Source organism: Doryrhamphus excisus, chromosome 9, assembly GCF_030265055.1.
Source record: "Doryrhamphus excisus isolate RoL2022-K1 chromosome 9, RoL_Dexc_1.0, whole genome shotgun sequence".
Taxonomy (NCBI): domain Eukaryota; kingdom Metazoa; phylum Chordata; class Actinopteri; order Syngnathiformes; family Syngnathidae; genus Doryrhamphus; species Doryrhamphus excisus.
In genome coordinates, this window is record NC_080474.1 from 7923032 (window position 1) to 7939363 (window position 16332).

Genomic DNA, 16332 nt, shown 5'->3' on the forward strand with positions numbered 1-16332 from the left:
TTTGACTTTAGGTTATGTTTTAATGAGGAAATATTCAAGTAAACATCTCCAACTGTGTGCAAGCTGTTTGTTGTTGTCTTATTTGGCGCGTTCTAGCCTGTCAGCTGAGTTCTTTTCCCCACTCCTTCAACCTTTCTCAACTCAAATAACAAAACATACATCGATAAAACAGCAAGAGCATGAAGTCATGAAGTAATATATTAATCACTCGGGTGTCAAACTTCAAATTGTTATAATATGCATTAGTAACATGACAGTCTAATGTGTTAGTTGTCTCTTGTTTGTATAAACAACGGACAGCTTTTGTATGCAATTGTTATTATAAAATTATTATAATAATAATATTATTAGTGCTCTATTTCTTTATGTCCCCAGGGTGCGCTTAACCTGATTACCCCAATCCACTACTTCCGCTCCACGTTTTCCACGTGACTGCGACGTCACATTTGTATGCGGAAGTATACATCAGTGAAAAACAGTAAAGTACACCCAGTACCTATTTTTAAACAGAAGGAAAACATCGGTTATCTTTTCAATATGCTGAAGGCGGTTATTTTAATTGGGGGTCCTCAAAAAGGTGAGAACAAAGCTTTGTCCTCCGCCGTTTGTTGGTTTTCGGTGTGTAAGAATGCAAATGCTAACATATAACGCTAATCAGTTTGTGTACATGTCGATGACGTGGCGTAACACACGCGGGGATAACTACAGCGTTAACATTTGATTCAATGAGAGTTGTATTAAGATTGAACATACATAGCAACACTTAATAACACACGTGGCGGCACGGCGGTCTGGTGGTTAGTGCACAGACCTCACAGCTAGGAGACCAGGGTTCGGTCCCCGCCCTCGGCCATCTCTGTGTGGAGTTTGCATGTTCTCCCCGTGCATGCGTGGGTTTTCTCCGGGTACTCCGGTTTCCTCCCACATTCCAAAAACATGCTAGGTTAATTGGCCACTCCAAATTGTCCATAGGTATGAATGCGAGTGTGAATGGTTGTTTGTCTATATGTGCCCTGTGATTGGCTGGCGACCAGTCCAGGGTGTACCCCGCCTCTCGCCCGAAGACAGCTGGGATAGGCTCCAGCACCCCCCGCGACCCTCGTGAGGAAAAAGCGGTAGAAAATGAATGAATGAATGAATAACACACGTAATATGTTGGTTATGTGATAATGATACCTTTATCAGTGCAACATTTGCACCTGTTACTGATATTTTGAGATGCATTCAGCAAAAGAGACGCACACACGTTAATTGCTATATTTACTGTATGTACAGGTTGTGCTGGTATCGCATTTTAAACGGAAAACCTTGGCATTAACACCAATTATTTTTCTCAAACTGGTGTATTACATAATTTATCATTGTTGAGAATGCAAAGTCAGTATGCACTAACAAAACATCACTCTCATTCAATCCTGTGTGATACCTACATGCCTTGACAGGAACGAGGTTTAGGCCGCTGTCATTTGAAGTTCCCAAACCATTGTTCCCAGTAGCCGGTGTGCCGATGCTGCAGCATCATATTGAATCATGTGCCAAGGTGGGTATGCATGCTTTGCCAACTTTACTGGACTTATTTGTACCTCACATGGTATTTGTATCAAATGTGTGTTTTTGTTTCTTAATAGGTGCCAAATATGAAGGAGATCCTGCTCATCGGTTTTTACCAGCCAAATGAAGAACTGACCAGATTCCTTTTTAATGCTCAACAGGAATTTAAAATTTCTATCAGGTAAAGAACAACATATTATGTAAATATTGGTGTTTGTAACCTCTTTATTAAGTGTTTTGTTGTCATTATAGTTTCTAGTACAGGGGTCACCAACCTGTCGACTGTGAGCCACCAGTCCATTTTTGGAACTTTGCCGGTCGATCGAGAATATTAGAAAAAAAATTACTATTACATCAGTGCCGCTCCCCTCCTAGGGACTGACCAACAGGCACACATTTTGACCGCTGAACATCCGTCCGTATGCTTTGCCGTTCTGCGGGCATGCAACCAGCAAGCTCCAGCCAGGAGCCCATTCTCCAAAATCCAACTGGAGGCTTATCTTGGCTCGCCTCGTCCCGCAGTGTTCACAAGTTGTGTTCACAGCAATGTGCCTGCTCACACAAGAGTAATTATTGCACCTTAGTGTGGCTCAAAATCTGTCTTTAACTCAAAATTATGGCACAAATATAACCCCATTTATGTGCACCTCCAGAAAACGTGGCTCCTTAGGATTGCAGCCCCTCTCCCCTCAACCAACAATGCTCTTCCACAACACTGAGCCATTTTACTGTATTTGATGAATAGAAAGATACATGATGATATATATTTGTATGTATTAAGAGCTCTGAATGAACTGACTATGCCAATGAAGCTAAAAGTTAGCTCACAAGTCTAAAAAACACAGAACATTGGAGCTTTGTACTACTGTACTATTGTACTACTAATGATGTGGAGGCAGCCCCAAGACAGACATAACCACCACCAGGTCTCCACCAGGTCTGGATTGTGTATTGACAATGGCAATTGAAGACATTTGTAATCTAATAATTCCAAAAGGAAAGTTTATTGTAAATGTTGATTCCAAATCTGAGGGTAATGTCCACACAGGTCTAGCATGAGGGCTTGGAGGGGGAAGTAAATAAAATAAACAACACATTTTGATGTATGTATCAATGACTCACTGATTTTTACCAATCGCCGCTAGGCTTGGAATGTGTACACCCTGTGAAAAGCCGGAATCGATTTTACTATATAATGTTCCTTTTAAAATAAGCAGAAATACTTGACTGTGCACCACAGGTATTTGCAAGAATACGCAGCCCTGGGCACCGGAGGGGGCATCTATCACTTCCGAGATCAGATCATCTCTGGTGGTCCCGAGGCGTTCTTTGTCCTTAATGCTGATGTGTGCTCGGCATTTCCCCTGGCAGAGATGCTCAGCTTCCAGAAAGAACACGGAGAACCAAATAGCTTTGTTATTCTTGGAACAACTGTAAGTTAGTGTGATTGGCAGTTATTGCTGTCTTTTATACTATAGAGCCACCTTTTCTCTGTTTGAATGTAATAATATACACTTGGCATTTCTTGGTATTCTGTAAAATTTGTACCATTTTTAAAAACACCATTTCATCTTCCTACCACAGGCAAACAGAAAACAATCTCTGAATTATGGCTGTATTGTTGAAAATGAAGAAACAAACGAGGTATATATTTTCTTTTCTTCTACATATGATATTCATCATCGTTTCCACTTGAAACTATAGCATTTTATTCGGTGTCTTATTCAGGTGTTGCATTACGTGGAAAAGCCGAGCACGTTTGTGAGTGACATCATCAACTGTGGTATCTACCTCTTCAACCCTGACATCTTCCAGCATATCGGCACAGTTTTCCAGAAGAATCAACAGGAAATGCTGCTGTAAGTTGCAGAACGTCCCATCAGAGGTCTGCGGGTGGGGAATAATGCATGCCAAAATAGTCCCATGTTTTCGGTTCTCTTCATTTGTCTGTTTTCCCCTTCCTTCCCCACTATGATTTCTGTTTGCTCTCACTATCATCAGTTATCCATATGATGGGTAAGTTGATCCATGTTGGCTGCATGGTGTGGGTATAGAGCACTTATAGTTTGGTGTTAAGATGCATTGCAGCCACCCATTTTAGGGCTAAACTAGCATAGCATGCTTTGTGAATGTTGCCCTTGCAGTTCTTTCGCTCACTTTGTCTTCTGGGCTTAAGTAGATTATGTATCAAGGCAGTGGTGACACACGGGCATAGTTAAAAATATTTTCTAAATATTGTATGTGTTCACATACACCTGCTAAAAGTTAGAAAACTCGTTCCACAACATTTGATATCCCATTATTGCACCTTGTGTAACGGATGCCAACTGGTGTGGCTATGCATTAGTACGATCAAGTCAACCTCACTCCTTGACGCCTTCATTTCTCGGCCCTTTGTATTGAGTTGTGGACTCCTATAGGGCAGCTACACACGTCTGTTTTAATGTATTCAACCCACGGCCCACCTGCAGACACGCCCACTCCGTTGTGTTTGGTCACACTAGTGAGTACTTAAAAGGAGTTCCGGTTTCGATCCGGAAGTAGCGACTGGACAGTCCCAAGTTTCTCAAGAAAAGAGGTTAAGTGGTAAGTAGCTTTAGCATTTTAGCGTAATTGAATGTGGCCACTAATTGTGGTGGGAAACGGCTATTAGCAACCCTGCTCCATGTATGCAAGCACTTTTGCTCCATGACTTACACAGAATAAACACAGTTAGGACACTGATAAACTGTTACTTACCACTTGCTCAGTTTACACGACCAAGTAACAAATACGCTTGCACGCTTTAGTGCTCTCCATTTTGTTGCATTTTGCTGGTTTTAGTTGCAGGAGACCGGTCTGGTGAACACCTTCCGAAAAACCCTTGAGCTGCAGTGACGCTGACCGTAAATGGTTGCGATTGGTCAGCTTGTCAAACATTATTTCCTGTTTGTATACTCCACTGCATAAAAATGAAGCACATTGATTAGTTCCAGGTGGACACTCCACTTGGATCTAGAATTACCATTGTTCGCTTGTTACAAAGGAACTGCACCTTGAACTACTGCACTGCTGATGAGCCTGATGAAGAGAAATTTGTCCTTCATTTCTGTATTGTACAGTTAAAAAAAACCTCTTGCTTTCCAAAATATCCAAATATTCACTTAATAACACATTTTGACATTTTTAAAAAAATTCAGTTTTTCTTTTGTTCAGTCCTGTGCTAAATGTTGCACACGGCACTCCCAACTTCTTCAAGAATGTCAGTAAAGGTCAAGCCCACTCTGCATACCAAACCAGCCAACAATCCACCTCAACGAAAATTAGCACAGAATCAGCACTATTTCTGGGCTCATCATGAAACTTAAAAGTAATGGTAGTTGCACGGCAAAATCTCACTGGGACTGCTTTGCCTCTAACCACACACCCTCTTTTTTTTTCGGCAAGTCTCCCATTACGGGTGGAATCCTTAAAAATATTCCTTTAATCAATATTTAACACACTGTTTCATCTCTTAGCTCTCACAATACACTTGAACAGAGATAGTGATTAGTATGGATAGCCATCCGCTTCAGGTTTTGATCACTTGTACAGATGGGCTTTGGTTTGAACCTTCCACTGACACAAGTGATGCATTTTAACTCTAATCGGGTTTGCATTCAATTATGACCGCTGCCATGGAGAGCAACAGATTAATAATGAATTGGCTCTATTTTTTAAGACAAAATAACAATATTATAAATCATATTGCCAAGAGATTAATTGATTATGATCCATAGTGGTCTAATTTTGAATGAAATGAAATTAGGGTCTTGTGACAGATAAAATAATGCAACTGGATGCTAAACTTGATCTGCTTCAGTGGTAAGCAAACTCCTGACACAGAAGGCATATGACTCTCTACCTTTACCAATGGTGGTGTCCATAACTTTGATATGCATCTCCCATTTTCATGTCACCTCTCGCGACTAACTGCTCCTCACCGTGGATGGCTCTAAACGCGCTGTTTCAGAGGGAGTTGTAAAACTGGCGGTTTGTGATGTCACAGATGGCCCGGCTTGTTTATGTGAGCGTGTGCTGTAGACCAGATAAGCTCTCTGACTTCCCCCAAGCTACTTAGCATTGAGGGACCTCTTTTCTTGAGAAACTTTGGAACTCTACTTCCAGATCGGATTCAGGATCCAACACTTACGGCTGTATTTTAAAATTGAACAGTTTAAAAAGATACATCGCTGTTTATTATCAACGCCTATACCGTTCATCAACTCCTATAAAATTGGGTTCGCACCTAGCGGCCAACACCGGAAGTCCTCCTAAGCACTTGGGAGTATGACCAACCACAGCAGAGTCAGCATCCCTGGAGTCGGGCCGTGAGTGGAATAAATTAAAACAGGCCGTTTTGGTAATGGTAATGGTTTAATTTCATTTGAACATGCATCAGATTACAATTGAGTGCATCACATAATCAGTTCACAGTTCCACATGTCCAAAAGGAGTAGGAAGAAGCAAAGCTTATTAAATCCTACCCCTCCATCTGGTACTTTTACAATCAGTAACTGTTACATTTGTTCACTTCCTGCTTTCTATAATACAGTTTAGGTTTTTTTGTTTTGTTTTTTTAATAATGCACCATGTACCGAAGTACAAGGTGATATGACCATACATATCACGAGAAATCCAAAGAAATATAGCTTCAATAGGCACAGATCCTGGAAGATCTAAAGGAATCCACAACTCAAAACAAAAGGCTGAAAATGGGCATAATAGGTTCCCTTTAAAAACAAGATTAATATAATAAAAAATTACTAAATATGACTGTAATTAATCGCAATTATGTTTTCATTTGACAGCCCTAATCATGAATACAGATTATTGTAATTAGATGCTTTCGGCTTAATTTTTTTCAGATAATTTTATCAGCAAAACACAGGAAATTGATATAAGCCATATAGTAATGACAAAAACCCAATCCATCCATCTAATTTTTAAGTTTTAGATTATTTTCTGTCATCTGATCTGAGATCTGTTGTGTCCCTGGCAGAGAGGAGACAACCAACGGTTGGCACAGAGCCGAAGCCATCAGGCTGGAGCAGGACATTTTCACTGCCCTGGCTGGACAGGGGAAGCTATATGTTTTTAAGACATTGCATTTCTGGAGCCAGATCAAATCTGCTGGGTAAGTGTGAGACATTCTACACGGCATGAAGTTATGTTTTGTGTCATCCTCTAGCCACTGTAGCTATTTTTTTTTTTCATAGGTCTGCAATTTATGCAAGTCGGTTGTACTTGAACCAGTATCACAAAACTCATCCTGAAAGGCTAGCCACGAACAAAGAGGGAGGCCCTAAAATAAGCGGTACTTCTCATTCACTTCTTAGCATCGCTACAAACAAACAATGCACCCATCCAGTTTTTGATGTATCTTCTTTATCAAGGTAATGTCTATATCCATCCTACCGCCAACATCGACCCTACAGCTGTGGTAAGCCTCTTTCAGCCTCCTCTGTATTGTTAGAACTGCTTATTTCTTTGTATAACTGGTAACCACCCCAAAATGCAAAACACTAGATTTCATGTAATCTGTTTGTAATGCAGTTGGGTCCTAATGTCTCTATTGGCACTGGGGTTACTATTGGTGCTGGGGTTCGAGTCCGTGAATCTATCATCCTCCATGGTGCAACTTTACAGGTAAGCTCCCAAAGCAAGCTTGTTAAGGTTTCTATTATTGTCACTGTAATATACCGGGAGGTGACTTAAATAGGGATCCACTGATCTACATTGTTTCCACTGTCTGCCGGTACTGATAGAATTCCGATACCAGATCTTTCTTTACTTTAATATTCAATCACGCCAAAAGAATATCAGCAAACGTAGCTGTCTCCATAAATGCACACAAGAGCTCGGTGTTCACGTTTTCACGGACAGTTGGTCAACACAGAAAAACGGGTTGTGACATTATCGTTATTGTTGATTCTATATGAAGTGGTCATTGACCTCTCTCTAAAGGCAAGTATATTAGGAAGCGACCCAGTAGTTTTGTGTTATGTAGATGTCCGACTGTTTTGTGGAGCGCTTGTGTGTATGTGTGGCCTGACAGCTTTATTTGTTGATATTATTTTAGCTACATTTGCTGACAGCATTAAAGCACAGCCGTGGCTCATGGATCTGATATCTCTGCTGGTTGTATTGTCAATTTACATGTGAATTATGTCGGTATATGAGTCTGATATATAAATATAAATATATATATATAGTTGGTTAATTAGTTAAAGCCATCAAATGTTTGAAAGAATTTGGATTTTGCTTTGTAGTGGCGTGTGCCGTCATGAGGCCAAGGGCTGAGCTTGTCACTTGCAATTCTCTACCAAAACGCTATCGGGCATTGTTTTCCATAGAGAGACCAACCACAACTTGGTGACTAGCTATTTAGCTTTTGTAGTAGTAGTAGTAGTGAACAATGGCGACTAAAGCAACGTCCAGATCATTGATATAGATATCGGTGCATAATAATGCGGCACATTTCACTGTGGGTAATGGTGTTGGAATGTTTTGAAATTGTAAATAAGTGGATTAAGCGATAGAGACCCAGACAAATCACAGAGGCTCCATTTGCACTGCAGGTCTGAGTTCCCAAATCTGATAATACAAGTAACACATATGCATTATTACTGTGTTTATATTCACTGAACACAGATATGTACAGATGTGTTTTAATTTGTGTCGTTTGGGCACGGTGGTGTGCATACATCACCATCGCACTGGCAGGGTCTATCCTATCTCTTACAGTCACAGTTACATTGGCAGACATCAGATACATATCTGAAGAAGCCTGATTCCGATCTGGGATTATTGAATTTCATGTGTTTTCCTCTTCACGCTACGACTAGGAAGCAAAAAAAAACAAAACAAAAATGGAATTGTGTCACTTGAACCGTGTCGTACAAATCCAGTCACAGATGAGACACAGCTGGTAGAACACAGGCCAAGACACAACAGAAATTGGCAGGTGAGGCCACGTGCAAGGCAGACAGAGACTGACAATAAGGAGCATACATGATGAAAAGCAATAGCCTCGGTACAAATATGAATTGTCAACTGATAAATTAAAAAGTAAGTCAATCAAGTCCTGACTCTCAATGACAATTCTTGGAATTAAAGAGCGAAAGGAAGGAAGTTGCAGGGAATTGTTTTCGGTTGACTGTTGCATCAGGGTATTTTTCCGCCCAAACTCGTTCTGGAGAGCATGCATAAACTCGGAACGCTGTAAACCGATGACCACCTGTAGTCACTCGCCACTTTGCACATCGAATTTTGCGGCTTCACACACATATGCATATTTCATAAAATTGTACATATTATTGGCATAAATTACCCACTTTCAAGCCCAAAAATGTCTAAATGAACAAAAATACAAATGTTGTGCATTGAGAAGACCCATTTAAAGGCATAATACTGTAGTATTCTACACTGCTCACTAGGTGTCAGTAACATTGATGAGACAATGATGTATTTCTACAGGTGATCAAACCTACCTAAGATTTGTCAGATGAAAACACAATTGCTGCATAAGACTTCCAGAGATGATACTATGGACCACTTCAGAAATTCTTCTTCTTATTATTATTTTCTGTTATTGTTTTTACTATATTGTAAACCATATAGATTGTAAAGATGACAATAGAGGTGTTATTTCATGTCTAGAGTGCTCTAATGGAACCAAATAACAACGATATACCAGGGATTGCTGTACATATTGCAATTGTAGATTTAAATATTTTTAAACTGTTTTTAGGCTGATGTAATTTCTTACAAGTCTCGTGATGGTTCATTATTTAGAATGATTTCTTTTTCCCCTGTAGGACCATTGCTGTGTTTTGAACAGCATCGTAGGTTGGGATAGCACTATTGGTAAATGGGCAAGAGTAGAAGGAACCCCAAGTGACCCAAACCCCAATGATCCATACGCAAAGATTGACAGTGAGACCCTCTTCAGAGAAGGAAAACTCACACCATCGATTACTATTCTCGGTAACGTTTTGTTCATGAACTTTCTTAGAGTTCTTTTGACTTTTTGGTGACAATCCATGTTTTTTTCTCACCCCCAGGTTGTAATGTGACGATTCCCCGAGAGGTAATAATACTCAACTCTATCGTCCTCCCACACAAAGACCTCAACCGCAGCTTCAAAAACCAAATTATTCTCTAGTTAATCTTCTTCACACTTTATTATTTCCTCACTGTCATTGGTGAGGGATATGGCCAGCCACGTGCAGACAAGCGCACGCCCGCTTGAGTTACTGTATATAAGATGTCAGGTGTGAAGATATGGGACATTCATTAAAGCGTTTTGAAAGATAGATTTTTATGTATTTGTCCCTCGGGGCTTTATGCATCATTGGGTGTCAGCAGTATTCAAGAAAGACCAATCATACATGTTGATTCACCTTGAAAAGTTAACTTCACCAAAGTGTTAAATTACAGCCAGTGCAAGAGTAATATGTTTGTTGGAGAGTAATATGATGGTGAAAAAATATATACTAGTGTATATATATACGTAGATGACCATTCTATATTTCTCAAGGACACTGCAGAGCAGTAATTGTACGCAAATACAAACTGTGCTGCTATTTGTAGCACTAAGTGTCACTAAAAACTGCCTACCGGTACAATAAATCAGCAACTTGATATTTACATTGCAATCAATAGCATTGTGTTTTCTTTGTATACGTGCTTAGCAGGGGAGCATAAGTGACAGTGTTGATAAAATCAACAGCACGTGGTTTAAGTTAAGCATTTGCAATTACTGGAGAAGGTCTGCCCATTGACGGATACGCCACATTAGCATTTACTTAACAAGCACCTCAGCACTCACTTCTGCACTTTAGTTTCAATTATTGCTACATTAGGGAGAAATGGAAATTGGGATTCCGGAGTTGTCGTCATTCCTACAAGCAAATTCACTTGCTTTACTGCATCAAATAGGATTAATTTATTTGGAAAAACAAACAAACCAAGTGTTTCCACGTTGTGTGTATTGTAGTTTTAATACTGTTTTTGTTAGTCACTTTGAGTTAATGTACTGTACCGTGCTGCAATTTCCTCAAGGATATAGGGTGTTAATGCTGTTTTTACTCGACAATGGAAACACTAGCTGTAATTTCAGGGAAGGACAAGCTGTCAAACACAATCATGTCAGTAAAATGGTTCAGGAGCTTTGCACTTCAGAACCTTGCAGGTAAAAAAAAATGTCTCCGAGGGGAATCACCAAGGCTCAGCTCCCTTATGTGGAATTGCAGCATGGTATTTGTTTCAGACATACTTGACAAGTTACATTTTGTTCACTTCCTGTGTGGGGAGGAAAAAGGAAGGTGTTACTTTTTGTAGTGTAAAAGAAAAAAAATAGTAGAAGTAATGAAATAAAGTTATAAAAATGTTAATATTGTAAATAGAAACAAGTAAATCAATAGCATTGAAGATGAATATGACTGAATCGCACAATTGTTAAGTCATTTCTGCATGGAAATCGACTTATTAGTCATAATCACTTACATCTGTTTTGTAATATTGTTTAATATGGCATAATCTTTGTTTGTTATTGTGGAATTGTTATTTGTTATTGTTGTGCTGTTGACTTCCAGCTGCATAAAGTCTTAAAGAATTTCCCTGTAAAGCTACAACAATTTCATCGATTATCCAATTAATCAACAACTATTTTGGTGTTTTGATTAATCATTTAAGAATTTAAATATCCTTTGATTTCAGCCTCTCAAATGTGATTTTTTTTATTTTAAATTTCCTGAGTCGTCCATTAAAACAGACCCATTATCTTTTGTGTTTCCGGCAAAACAGGCTATTGACACACACATTCACATTCAGGTTTCACGTTGGAAAATCAACATTTTAGCCTCTTTTGATATGTAGTGTTTGGTTCATGTTGATTTAGTCTGTGTAGGCCAGGGGTGTCCATAGTACAACCCCGGGACACATTTAAAAAATATAATTTAACACCAAAATATTAATCAGCAATATTTTACAAGAATAAAGTCAAAATATTAAGAGAAAGTCGTAACCTAATATAATCTTGTAATCTAGAATAATAATATGAGGCGACATGTTTTTATAGCAAAATGCTGAAGTATTAACAAAGAAATATTTTTTTTAAGTTGTATGAGAAATGGGGCAGCAGCTGTTGATTATTTTAGTAATCAAGTATTCTAATGAGCAATTTTTTTGATTAATCGGGTAATTGGAAAAAAACATCTTTGCTAGGTTCAAGAGCAATGATAAATACACAAGAGAAAATAATTTTACAAGAATAAAGTTGGAATATTAGGACATTTTTGTAATTTAGACATTTTTTTAGTACTATAAATATCAAACATTAGAATAAAATCATAAAAACAAAGTTGTAATTTTTGGAAAATTAGGTTGCAGAAAAAGTTATATGTACATTTAGAAGAAAATTGAAATAATTATAATAATAATTAAATAATTTAAAGAACAGCAGAAATGGGATAAACAGCGTTAATTTCACAAGAATAAAGTCAAAATACTTCAACGAGAAAAGTCACATTTTTATGAGAACAAACTCGTAATATTATGGGGAACATTAATGTCATTTTTGGAGCATTGATTTGAAGCATTGTAGCATCGAGTTATTCAAGAATAAAGTTATTTAAAAAAAAGGCATAGTACAGGGCTTAAAGTAATAAAAAAAAAAAATACGGATGCAACTAACTTCAGCCTCCTCCTCCGCCGCCACAGCGACTTGTGAGGCGCAGGCAGACCGCTCTGTCTCCACCCCCGACTGCTGAACACCAGTCACTCATTGGCTGATCCGGGCATGCACTGCGGTCTCTACAAGAAACACAGCTTCTGATAAGTTTTAATTGTTCCCGAATACATTTTAACATTTAAAAAGTATTTGCTCAAATTAATTATTCATAAAAAATCCTTATTCGTGCCGAATACCGTATTCGGGTTCGGCTCCACCCCTACAGCATACACTAGCTTCTTGGAGCACAGCACACAAAAACATACAATTTTCCCCGAGTTGTCTTGAACACAGCATAATCATGGGATTGGACAGTAGCGTTTTGGGGGGGTGGAGTTTGGCAATAGCTGCATTCACAGCCCTACCGCATGGCTACAATGAGTTTGTGTTTGTCTGAGTCCGGCAGATTCTGTTTTTGTTTTTGTTTTTTGGCGCTGGTCATATTGAAAGACCAGAGATCCGCCTGATAGTATGAGAAATAACCAACAAAATAAAGTTGTAATTTTGGGGGAAAATGAGTTGGGGAGGATAAGTAAAAAAAATAAATAATAAAAATTTATCAAGAAGAAGAAAATTTAAATACTTTGAATGTTTTTTTTTTTTAGGAAAAATGTGGGGGGAGTGAAGTTGATAGTAATTAATGAGTTTTTCACCTACGTGCTGTATAGTACATAGGTGATATATATCATATTTTAAGTCACATTTTTTTTCATAGGTTGGCTGTTCCTGTGACTTATACTCCAGAGCGACTTATAAATGAAAAAACTATTTATGTTACATAAACATTGGACACCTTTTCTGTTCATGTTTATTTTTTGAGTAGCTGAATAACCATTGTGTTAGCATATCTTACACCTATTCAGCCTGTACTCTATTCTTTTATTTTAAGAGGACGTAATGTCTGTTTTGGTCAAGTAGTTTGGAAAAGAAATTACCCGCAAAAAAATGCGACTTATACTCCAGTTTTTTTTCTACCTAATTATGCATTTTTGGCCTTGTGCGACTTGTACTCCGGAGCGACTTATAGTCCAGAAAATTCGGTATATAAACTTTTATATAAATAAAGTTCTTGCATATCTACATATGTTGCTTTACAAAATATCCCTTGCAAGTGACCCTTGCATCCTTTCAATTGATTCCTCTTACAAATAAGTCAAAGTCATGGTAACATTAAGGCAAAGTCAGGCACTGACTACCATAATGTATCCGCTAAAAAAAAATGTTAAATGCATAAGTTTGAGTCTCCATTCTTTGAGGTGCCTACCACAGGCGTAGACTTAAAAGTAGTTGCTATATCTCACATCTCTGCTGTGTGTGCATATGTTTGCATATCAAGCAGCGCACATGACTGATAAGAATAAATACCTGCTAAATGCGCTTCAAAAGTCCACTTTTGCAATGCATAAAGAACTCTTCTGACTCTGCTGCTCCGCCTCGGGCATTCTCTAAAGGAGATTGAAAGTTTTCAGAACAAGTCACATGGGAAGGAGATCAGCATGTTTACGTATTTATTTTTATTTTTTTTACTGTACTTTGCCCACATTCCTCTCTCTAATTTAATTCCATCATGAAGCAAATGTGCCAAACCATCGTGAAACATCTAACATTAATATTAACAAAGGCAGAAAATGAATAGTGGATTATTGCTTCTTATCGCATATTGCTTATCCTTATTATAGCGTAATCACACGCGATACGCAACAAGCACATCTTGTTAAGTGATAAGAATAATTGGCTGCATTCCCGGTGGAAAATCCTAATGAAAGGAATAAAGAAAATACAATAAGCCTCGGTGGATGTTGTTTCCGAGCAGCTGAGTTTGTTTGCATGCGTATGCGAGCAAGCACGTGTCGGTTTGGGGGTGGAGGCTTGTCGGACTATGGGCGAAGGTCCAGGGATGTTTCCACCTGAGAGGACAGGTGGAGGGTCCGCATGCGTGTGAAGTGAGAAGAAGATGCCTCACAGAAGCCTAAAGGGCTGACAAATGAGCTGTCAAACAGGAACTGACATCTCAAACTCACACATGGTGAGGAAAAATAGCATTTGGCTGTGAGGCATTGCCGGTGAATGCTAATGTTTTGCTAAACTGCACTGAAAACGCTCAAGCGCGCCAGTTGCCTCATTCCCCCAACAGGTGCGAGGCAGGTGGTTTTGTTCATCACGCTGCGGATGTGGCGTGTTTCCCAAATGTTACGCCATGGAGTATCTGATTTAGGGAGATTCAATGTGTGAAGCCCCCCCAAGGATTAAAGCGCTAAAGATAAATGAGTCTAATTTGCATTTATGTGCTAAATATTGCAGAACACTGTTAAACACAAACTGCTGCAAAGGTTTTATCACTATGCATATATCGTATATTGAAGTATGTAAAACTGATACAAAGGGTAATTAAATTACATACTAGAACATTTAACAAAACCTCTTGAAAATGTGCCAATTCATTGAATTGAACAATTTCTTTTAGATGACAGCAAATGCCATGTTTTTATTTTTAGACCACACCAGCAGACCAGCTGCAGTAACAGGGCCGCTGAATCCAAGCCGTGCACCTCATTTTGTCCACTTCCAAAACATGTTTTTTTAACCTCCTTTTTATCTTAGTCTATTACTTATCTCACTCATCTTTTCATCCATTCATCATCGCCGGGCAATTCATTCATTCATCCATCTATTTTCTACCGCTTGTCCACATAAGGGTGGCAGGGGTGCTGGAGCTTATCCCAGCTGTCTTTGGGCACCCTGGGCTGGTGGCCAGCCAATCACAGGGCACATATAGACAAACAACCATTCCCACCCACATTCATACCTATGGACAATTTGGAGTGGCCAATTAACCTAGCATGTTTTTGGAATGTGGGAGGAAACCGGAGTACCCGGAGAAAACCCACACATGCACGGGGAGAACATGCAAACTTCACACAGAGATGGCCGAGTGTGGAATCGAACTCGGGTCTCCTAGCTGTGTGGCCTGTGCGCAAACCAATCTCTGCCGTGCGGGCCCTGCATAGGATTTAAGCAAATAAAATATTTTTATCAACAAACATATTAGTCAACAATACAGTAATCCCTCGTTTATCACAGTTAATTGGACCTGGCCGTGCAAAGTAGTGTAACTTATTTATAAATTATAATGTTTTTGTTTTTAAAAATTGAATATATTTATGGTTAGAGCATTGAAAACCTGTTTTGGACCTTCTAAATACAGTTTTTCACATTATTAGGGTCGTGTAGACATGAAATAACATCCCTATTGTCACATGTGTACTGTGTATTAGAAAAATGCTGCAAAAATGTTAATATCTGCAATAATTTTATAAAAAGTTAAGTCTTAATATTAAGAAAAAAAATTGTAACCAAACAAGGCGAATTAGTAATTTTGCAAGAATAATAACATAGTTTGATATAGTAGCAACATTTTTTTTCTTTACTCTAAAAAAAAAATTACGTAAAGTGGCCTTGCATTTTTTCATTGTTCAGTGTGGGCCCCGGTGAAAAAGGTTTGGACACCCCTTTGTTGCATCGTGGTTTCCATGCATTTGTTTATTTGTGGCAGCTTAATGCCTTTTGTACACGAATAGCAAAGCAATAAAAATCAGAGCTGAATGACAGCTTTGTGTTGTCTGATTGTGATTGCTGTCATGCAACTTTGATTGCATTAGTACCTTGCAGTTTGATGAAATATGTATGATGCATTGCACCGCGTCTCTTGCACTGTTTAAAAGACAGAGGGTGTAAGCCAAGTCGGAAGCCTCAGAGTGAAAACCGTCTTAGTTCCACTTCTCAGCAGACTGAATTTCCATCACACTTTTTAGCGGCTCTATCCCTGGCTTTTCCTTGGTCGGTGCCTTTTAACACAGGATTTAAAGCAAGAATTGGATGGAAACAAGAGAACTCCTTGCAAGTGGACCAATGCAATTGTCTATTATTTAGGAAAAGTCTCGCCATTAAGTCCTTTTAAGAAATTCCCATTTGTTGTGCCCGGTAACAACGTGCAGTTTCTAAGTGGAAAAAATACAAGAAGCACGTTG

At 38.8% G+C, this 16332-nt stretch overlaps 1 protein-coding gene across 2 annotated transcripts; it reads left to right on the forward strand.

Annotated features, from left to right (window-relative positions):
* Positions 1-410: 410 nt before the first annotated feature.
* gmppaa (GDP-mannose pyrophosphorylase Aa) lies at positions 411-12083 on the forward strand. Of its 2 annotated transcripts, XM_058082852.1 has the most exons (13): positions 411-577; positions 1443-1540; positions 1629-1732; positions 2792-2984; positions 3136-3195; positions 3280-3410; positions 3553-3567; positions 6572-6706; positions 6789-6886; positions 6966-7012; positions 7126-7218; positions 9390-9558; positions 9636-12083. In XM_058082852.1, exons 1-13 carry the CDS (start codon positions 451-453, stop codon positions 9734-9736), a joined length of 1371 nt encoding a protein of 456 aa, XP_057938835.1. In that variant the 5' UTR covers positions 411-450; the 3' UTR covers positions 9737-12083. The 2 variants fall into 2 exon arrangements, with proteins under 2 accessions (XP_057938835.1, XP_057938836.1); XM_058082853.1 differs by lacking the exon at positions 3553-3567 and having other exon boundaries at positions 9636-12080.
* The last annotated feature ends 4249 nt before the right edge of the window (positions 12084-16332 follow it).

What these genes read in the sequence shown, in the direction of transcription:
- gmppaa (XM_058082852.1), top strand. Translation starts at nt 451, where the DNA reads ATGCGGAAGTATACATCAGTGAAAAACAGTAAAGTACACCCAGTACCT. An exon ending in AATTGGGGGTCCTCAAAAAG is followed by an intron (nt 578 to 1,442) that starts GTGAGAACAAAG and finishes ATGCCTTGACAG; the next exon opens with GAACGAGGTTTAGGCCGCTG. An exon ending in TCCATGGTGCAACTTTACAG is followed by an intron (nt 7,219 to 9,389) that starts GTAAGCTCCCAA and finishes TTTCCCCTGTAG; the next exon opens with GACCATTGCTGTGTTTTGAA.